Here is a 9,224-nt window from a genome sequence, read left to right as displayed (position 1 = left end):
TAATTCTTCCGTTCAGGGTTGTATTTTAAAAATCTTGAACTCATTTTCTTGACACTTTATTGGAGTATCTTTACATTAATTTTTTTCACCCTAAATGAAAATAAAAAAAACCTTCCTTTTTTATTTTTCTTCTTGTCGCTTTTTCTCTTTTCTAGATTTCTTTACGCTTCTTATCGCTTCTTGTTGCTCTTTGACGGTTCTTGTCATCTCTGGTCGCTATTTAGTGGGACTGAAACAAAGGGGACATAACCAAGTTTGGCAAGGAATGGCGGCTTCTTTCAAAAGCAGTATCAAATGTCAAAACCTTTCAAGATCATTCAAGGAAAGACTTGATGTAATGATTATTTATGTTTCACCAACTTTAAAAGAAAATATTGATTTTCATTCATTAGATATTGAGATAAAAGAATATCTGTCACGTTTTATTCCTAATTCAAGTTTTTGTCCACTTGTTTTGACTTGTTTACCCGGTCGGATTCAGTCTTAAAATTTTGAGGCTGGGGAACCCAGAATGTTAACTTTTTGAATCTGCCCTTCTATAATTCTGTATCCCTCGCCTCCAGTATTACCATGGGTTTGTCCTACTCCTACAATGTAACTTGTAAGACTAAGAGGTTGGAACTCCGTACCTCCATACAAATTCATAACAAATGTAACCAGACCTCTTACTTCTGAGTGGTACATCCTGAAATGTGTTACCCGTACTAAATTTCTCATACCCAAAACAATATATCACAGATTTTTCTTTTAATATTGGGAATTTTAAACTGAAACTTGTTCTCAAAGTCCTGAATAATGTTTTAAATCAATTGAAGTTCAAACTAGTTGAAAACATTTATGATATTTTCAAACTCAGTTGATTTTATGTTTTAAAACGGGCGAAATGTGTAACAGGAAGTTAACATACCAAACTAATAATTGACTATTTCTCACTTTAAAGTCGTAATTTTACATTTTTCTGAAAATATACACAGGTTAAAACTACCTTTTAAGACTTTGATAATGTTTTGAAAGATTTGATATTATTTTGAAAAAAGAAATGTCAGAGTTTGAATTCAATACTGTACTGTATCACGAATCCCTGCCCCAGCAAATAATGGATACAATCTTATCAAGAATGAAAAAGAAAGACTCATAGATAGAATCTGATGCCATTTTAATTTAGCACCCTAATTTAATAATATTATGGTGTAATGTAAAATATATAACAAAATTGTACAAATAACAAAAATACCAGACTTTAATTTTGGGTACCGGAATTTTAGGTTTCACATTTCAGTACCTTTGAAAACTGAAAATCAAATAAATATCAATATAAGAAATCATTGATTCTGTCCTAGCCATCATATCATTTTGTAAATGTGTACAATATACCAGCTGGAAATATCATGTGATAATGAAGAAATTGCAATTTCTTTTGCTGCCTCTTAATATTGTTTTTTTAAATTACAAGTTCACCCTGCATGCTATTTGAATTTTATGTTTTTTTGCTATAGTGTTACTGTAGATTGGGTAAATTTATTTTGGTTCAAGTTGTCTTTGTTTAGTCTTGTTTTAAAACAGTTAATAAGAAAGTACTGAGACAGTAGATTCAAACATGTTGTTTCAATGGTGCACCACTTTCATTGAGGTTGAGTGTTGTCTCTGGGATTTGATCAGGTATTTCTGTTTAAAAAACATTCAAAGTAATATCCATGTTGTAAGATTTTTTTTTAATTTTTGGAGATTGCCACACCAACCTCATACCATTTCCATTTTGAACCTGTTGGTTAAGTCAATACACCCATTTTTGTTACAGTTGATAGTGTAGCTTGTATAAAATGACACTTACCTTCACAGGTGATATGTCAATTTTCATATTGAACTAAATGTTGGAGATTAAGTGTTTTATTTCATAAATAATACTCTACAAAATTTGATTTTTTAGATACTAGGATGTCCATACACAGAAGGAGTTGATGATTCCTGGATTGCTGAATTAATATTTAAACCTGGAGAACCTCGAATAAGACTGCTACAATGGTTATTTTCTAAGTATGTAATAAAGGTGTTTCAAGGTATCTAATTGTTACATATTGACTTTGATATCTTTAGGTATCATGTCAGCAATTTTATATTTCTAGGTACTGTAATTGATGAGTATTGGCTGAATCACTGCATACATTTATTGATGTTAAATGGAAGGGCATGATATGTACAGTACATAACATCAGATATTTTCTAGGTATAACAATGTAGACTAAACGAAATAGATTTTTTATGTACATGTATCTGACCAAAGGTCATATTTTGACTTTTTAAAAAAAAAATGTGAACTTTTCTGCTGCACCAAATGAAATTTTTTTCAGACATTGCCCATTGTCAGACTCATTTTTGTATGATTGAAGTCATTTTGGTATGCCCTAATGTCAGTAGTGTTTGACAATGTTGGTCATTAAATGGTCTAAATGTGTTTTTATTTGTCTTTTCAGTTTATTTTGAAGAATTGGCATCGTTCTATTATTGTGGGTTTAAAACTTTTGTTGTCAGGGCCTTTCAGAGCTTACTTGAAGGTGTGTTTACACTTACTGAAGACCTTTAGGTGATCTCTGTAAGTAATTACTATTTTTATGTTGGATATATGATGGTGCAGTTGTTGTTTTACCATCAATATTTTTTTTTCTATGATACGTATTTAATCATCCTTTTTGTATGTGATTATATTTTCAGATTTGACACCCAACTGAATGACATCTTAGACCCTCAGTGTAGAGTTCATTTCCACCGTTAAACCAAATATCATTAATCATCATTTTCGATTATCACTTTTCCATCCACTGTTATTGTTTACTATTTCGAGTACTTCCGTTGTAATTTCACGATTGTTTTTCTGTGTTGATTTGGTGGAAATATTATTAATTTGGTGAGTTTTTTACTTTATCTTTGTATAAATATACTTCTGATGGTTAATTACATACATTTTGATAATTAGATATAATTTTTGTAGGTTTATTGACTTTAATTTTAATGTTAGGCAGATTGATTTTCGAGTGCACCGCAATTTTTCACTGTATGTTGGGTGCCGATCGATAAATTATTTTCTCAGTGAAGCTTAATAGCGATTTAATTAATTAAATCTTAATTAAGTTCTTTTTACATATTGTATTTTCATGCTTTTGTGTCATTTTCTATTGATTTTCTATTGATATTGTATTACTATTGTGTTTGTATTTTTTGTTTTGATTGGTTATTTTCTTGGTTGACGACATAGGTACATTGTATTTCGTTTTTCTATTTTCAGTAAATCGTCAATATCGTCAACATCGTCAACATCATCTATATTTTTTGTTCAGCTAATGAAATGTACTCTCTGGAATCTCTGGACTCTCTGGTTGTTGTCATTAAAGATGTTACGCATTTACTTATATATTTCCACGCCCATTTGCTAGCCAACACATTATTTACAAATTAATAATTTATCAAGTGACAATGAATGACAATACGGAAGACTTAGTAGAAGCTAGTAGAGAAAGAAAGCTTACGGAAAAGGGATTGATGTATTCCATGAATCTTTATAGAAACCAACGTACTCGTCTTATAAAATCATTGACAATCCTAAGTGGTGAACTTGAACGATTGATATCGCAACCAGGAGACGTTGATTTGGTCCGACCAGTGTATTCTAAGTGGATAGGTATATACGAGGAATTACTAGAGACACATGATAAGTACCAAGCAATTTTTACTGACTTGAACGATAAACAAGTAGACAATGCTTCGTTCCAGGATAAAAATCGAGTCTTTCTATCAACAAATCAATCAGCAAAGGACTGGTTTATATTGAATAAAGCGAAAACAATATCGCCGCAACATATAGTTCAAGATGATCAGAGATCACACAGATCTGGGAGTTCAGGTGCAAGGTCCCACAGAAGTGCGAGATCTAGTAATGCAAGTCATATATCCAAAGCCAAGTTAATGGAAGAACAACGTAAGGTAGAATTGCTAGCAAGAGCCGAAGCGTTAAGTGAGAAGAAACAACTCGAGGAAGCTAAGTTAAAACTTAAAATTCAAGAAGAAGAATTGGAAATAAAAACGGAGCTTAAAGTTAGTGACGCTAAATCAAAGGTGATAGAGGAACTGGAGAAAAGTATGAGAGACGACGATTTGTTAGAATTTAAACTCAATAGACATGAAAATCTAACTGAAGTATCTTACAATCAGAAACCTAGACAATCAGAGGCAACACGTATGAAAACGTATGTACAGGAAGAAACGTCACGTTTAAATCCGCAAGCATCTGAATGGATTCCAAGTAAGTCTACGCCTAGGGTGAAGAACTACGACTTAGTAAATAGAAACACACCTGTCGTTCCGTCAGAAAGTATTTCAATAGTCCGCGAGCTGAATAAGCCTCAAATCGACATACAGAAATTTGATGGCAATCCTATGTTGTTCAATGGATTTAAGAGACAATTTCAAGCTAGAATTGAATCGAATACGGCTTCCTGTGATGAACGTTTAACTTACTTGTTACAGTTTACCCTTGGAGAGCCACATCGTATTGTAAAAGGGTTTTCTCACTTGGATGCGGAAACAGGCTATACAGCGTCAATGAATGAACTTCAGGACAGGTACGGTGAGCCGGATGTGATAGCTAATTCGTTCGTTAGAAAGGCTTTAGATTGGCCCGTGGTTAAGCAAGATAACCCCAAAGCGTTAGATGACTTTTCGATATTTCTTACCGAGTGTTTGTATGCTGTTCAGAACGTCGATGAGGTCAGGGTGTTAGAATACTCGGACAATATGAAAACTCTAGTTCGAAAACTTCCGTTCAATTTACAAGACAAGTGGCGTAATATAGTGTATGAAACAAAGTCACAGCGAAGAACTTTGTTATTTAGTCAACTTGTAGATTTCGTTAAGAGAGAAGCAAAAAAGGCTAATGACCCTATTTACGGTAAAGACGTTATGCGTACACCCTCGTCGGTAAAGAAACTTCAAGAATCGAAATCCTCGTCTTATGGTAATCGTAAAACGTTGGCCACGTCAGTTGAATCTAACTCTCAAAATGATCGTAACGATAGTACGGACTCAAAACCTAATGCATTTTCGAAACCATGTGTTTACTGTGGAAACTCAAGTCATTCACTGAAGATGTGCGACAAGATTACAAGTAAGTCTCTTAAAGACAGATACGATTTTCTCAAGTCTAAAGGTTTCTGTTTCGGTTGTCTAAAATACGGTCATCAGAAGGTTGTATGTAGTCAGAAGGCAATGTGTTCCGTGTGTAAAAAGGGTCATCCGTCAATTCTTCACGTCGATTCACGTAAACAGAAAGTAAATGAAACTTGTAATGACAATTCGGTTAGAGATGTTACTAGTTCTGCAACGTCTACAGGGGCTGGAGATGTCGTCCAGCAGGCACTTCCAATATTACCAGTAAGAATTAAATGTGCGAAAAGTGACAAGTTTGTAGAAACGTACGCTTTTCTTGACTGTGGCAGTACCGCAACGTTTTGCTCAGAAACTATCATGCGCGAATTGAATGTCGAAGGAAAGAAAACGAAACTCGGTTTGCTTACAATGACACAGACGGAAACGGATGTGAAAGACTGTTACGTAGTTAGTGGTTTGGAAATCAGTGACTTAAACGGTAATAATGTTATATCCTTACCGACTATTTTTTCACAGGAGAAATTACCAGTTACTAGTAGTGATATCGTTTCAGTAAGTGACATTTCAAATTGGCCACATTTGCGTGATATTCCATTACAAAGGATTAGTAACGATCACGTTGGACTCTTAATCGGAGTTAATGTTCCTCGTGCAATGGAGCCGTGGAGTGTGGTACCGTGTGCTAATGGTGGACCTTTCGCGGTTGAGACTGTGCTTGGCTGGGTAATAAACGGTCCGTTGAATGTTTCTAGAGATGAAAATACTTCTTGTAATTTCGTCAGAGCCAATCGCATCAGTGCGTCAGTTGTGTCCGAGAATCGTATAGACGTTTCGCTGGAAGATCAAATTCGCAATCAGTTTGACTTTGACTTTTGTGAAAGGACTATTGATGATGTCAATTCGCCTTCCGTAGAAGATCGTAAATTTCTAGATAATGTTTCAAGATCGATAACTCTCGAAAATGGACATTATATTATAGACCTTCCGTTTAAGTCGAACGAAAACGCGATGCCGAATAATCGTAAGCAGGCAGAACAGAGGTTGATGTTACTGGCTAAGCGTTTTGAAAAAGACAAACACTTTCAAGATGAGTATGTAACGTTCATGAAAAAAGTTTTAGGTGAAGGATATGCGTCGGAGGTATCATCAGAAGATTTGTTAAAGGACGATGGTCATGTATGGTATCTACCACATCACGGTGTGTATCACCCACGTAAGAACAAGATCAGAGTGGTTTTCGATTGTGCGGCAAGATTCCAAGGTACGTCATTAAACGAACGCTTACTTCAAGGTCCTAATCTTACGAACAGTCTCGTTGGAACATTGATTAGATTTCGGCAAGATGACATTGCAATAATGGGTGACATTGATTCCATGTTCCATCAAGTGCGCGTGCCTACTGAAGATGGAAATTACTTAAGATTCCTATGGTGGAAAGATGGACACACTAACTCGAAACCGATCGAGTATCAAATGAACGTTCACCTTTTTGGTGCCACGTCGTCACCGAGCTGTGTCAATTATGCGCTCAGACAAACTGCAGAAGAAGGCAGAGGTCATTTCAATGATAAAGTGATAGATACGGTATTGAGAAACTTTTACGTGGACGATTGTCTTAAATCGGTGGAAATAGTTGACGGTGCTATTACGTTAGTTCAGGATTTACAAGCGCTTCTTCGGAGAGGTGGATTCAGGATAGCTAAATGGATTAGCAGTAGTCGAGATGTGATGCGATCGATACCGATATCAGATAGAGCCAAAGAAGTGAAGGACATTGATTTAGATCAAGAGATTTTGCCGATCGACAGAGCGTTAGGCGTTCAATGGTGTGTTGAAACCGATACTTTTCAGTTTAAGATATCTCTTCAAGACAAACCGAAAACCAGACGAGGAATCTTATCAATGGTCAGTAGTGTGTACGATCCGTTGGGATTTTTGGCTCCGCTTACTTTGAGACCGAAAATTATTCTTCAGGAACTATGTAAGTTGAGATTGGCATGGGACGATCCGGTACCCGACGTACTATTACAGAACTGGGAGATTTGGTACAACGATTTGTCGAGACTTTCTAGCATCAGTGTGCCTCGTTGCTTCAAACCACCCGATTTCGGAAACGTGTTATCTGCTCATCTTCACAATTTTGCCGATGCCAGCGAATCGGGTTACGGTGTATTAAGTTATCTCAGACTTGAAAATGTCGACCACGAAATTCACTGTTCATTCGTAATGGGCAAGGCTAGAGTTACGCCATTGAAGCAAGTTACTATTCCCCGGTTGGAACTTACGGCAGCGACGGTCGCTGTTAGGACTAACAAGATGATTATAAGTGAACTCGAAATTCCGATAGACCATTCGTATTTCTGGACTGACAGTATGTCCGTTCTTCGGTATATCAACAACACAACCGCTAGATTTCAAACATTCGTAGCGAATAGACTTTCAGTTATTCACGAGGGATCGAATATTAGTGATTGGAGATATAGTAATACGAAGATGAATCCTGCAGACATATCGTCTCGAGGTGCATCTGCTAACGATTTGCTAGAAAAACATTGGATCGACGCACCGGCGTTCTTGAATCGGCATCCGGGTGCATGCTCCCTGTTTTTAGTGGAGTCCGAGTTGCTTATTTACTTTTGTTACTTTGTATGTATGATTTTAGTTACTTTATATTCTTTGTTGTTTATGTCTGTTTTTCACGTCTGGTCTTTGCCCCTGGATTACATTATTTTGATTACCGCTGTAACCTTGGTTCCCTTGATTACTCTTACATAGGACGAAAAAAAAAAAATAAGGGAACGATTTGAAGGAGGTCAAAACAGAAGGGATCTCATTAATTAGCGACAAGAAGCGCCTAGACGTCTAGAAATCGCGACAAGAAGTTTTTTTTTTAATTATTTACGGTGAAATAAACATGAATGTTAAGATATTTTGATGAAGTGACAGGAACATTTTAAAAAAATGAGTATATATGTATTTTTAAACAAGAATTTTTATTCAAATGTTATAATGAAAAGGTAATAGATTGCATCAAGTGATTTTTATAGTTTCTAGAGGATCTTCTTTAATCAAAGAAAAAAAAATAAAAACAAATAAAATGTATTAAGTTGCAAGAAAAGGAGTTCCATGTTTATTACTGATCAATGGTGAAATAGCTATGATTTAGAAAAGGACATATACAATATAGGTACATTGTCGAAAATTATTGAAGATATGTGATGAGGTGACGGAACGGGTAGGAAATGCGAGGCTATGCCTTCAGTAATTTTCGACAATGTACCTATATTGTTTTTATCCTGTTATATTAATAGTTTTGTGCGTGTGTATATATTTAAAATAAAATTTTAAAATGCATATACCCTAAGGAGCCCCGATCGTTAAACCCGAAGAAAAAAATTAATACGCATGGCGCATGACTCAGTAAACATTGAAATTCAATCTGCACCATATAATCCGTCAAAGCTGTTTGAAGAAAATAAGCAATGTATCAAAATTCATTTAATTCCAAGAGACAAATAAGTGAAATGAACAATAAATACAAATATTTTTAATGTTGTAAAGTCGATTTTAAGAACATTAAAGTTTTGAATTTCGCGAGGAAGGTGGAAGATGACTTATTTCTGTTTGGTATATGGCAGTAGAGTTCAGGGGTGAAATTTGTGCACTAGTTTCTTTTGGATTTGAAATATTTGTTTGAGATTTTTGAAGAAGATGAGGCAGTTGTATGGGCAGATCTATAATGTAATGTTCCTCTGATTCATTATCTTGGGGTTTAGGCAGTAATAAATCCAAGACCATAACAGTTTCCACGTCATTTGACTCTTCAAGAGTTTTATCATATTGTAATGTTTCAATTTCTTTAAGTGGGGACCAGTTTATGTTAAACTGTGACGGACACTCTGGCTCAGAGTCCGACATGACTGAAATGACAGGGGAAGTCGTCTGCAAACTGATAATGAATCAAATCTGAACGAGATTTGGGATTTGCCATATATATGACGGTGAAAAAAATACCAAAAAAAATCATTATTTGGTTTACATAAAATCTTTTATTTCATTCAGGTGAA

The 9,224-nt window shown here is 35.3% G+C and overlaps 1 protein-coding gene across 1 annotated transcript; it reads left to right on the top strand.

Annotated features, from left to right (window-relative positions):
* The first annotated feature begins 2,949 nt into the window (after positions 1-2,949).
* On the top strand, positions 2,950-8,225 carry LOC148626769 (uncharacterized). The gene is made up of 2 exons (XM_088564626.1): positions 2,950-7,747; positions 8,212-8,225. The coding sequence occupies exons 1-2, from the start codon at positions 3,469-3,471 to the stop codon at positions 8,223-8,225; spliced, it is 4,293 nt and encodes a 1,430-aa protein (XP_088420752.1). The 5' UTR covers positions 2,950-3,468.
* The last annotated feature ends 999 nt before the right edge of the window (positions 8,226-9,224 follow it).

This window comes from Perna viridis, chromosome 1 (genome assembly GCF_037379345.1).
Source record: "Perna viridis isolate PV_CMFRI_1.1 ecotype Kerala chromosome 1, ASM3737934v1, whole genome shotgun sequence".
Classification (NCBI taxonomy): Eukaryota; Metazoa; Mollusca; class Bivalvia; order Mytilida; family Mytilidae; genus Perna; species Perna viridis.
The sequence above is the reverse complement of the archived record's forward strand: the minus strand, read 5'-3'. Positions and strand labels throughout refer to the sequence as shown.

Bases quoted from the DNA above. Each gene is read 5' to 3' on its own strand.
- LOC148626769 (XM_088564626.1), top strand. From the start codon at position 3,469: ATGAATGACAATACGGAAGACTTAGTAGAAGCTAGTAGAGAAAGAAAG.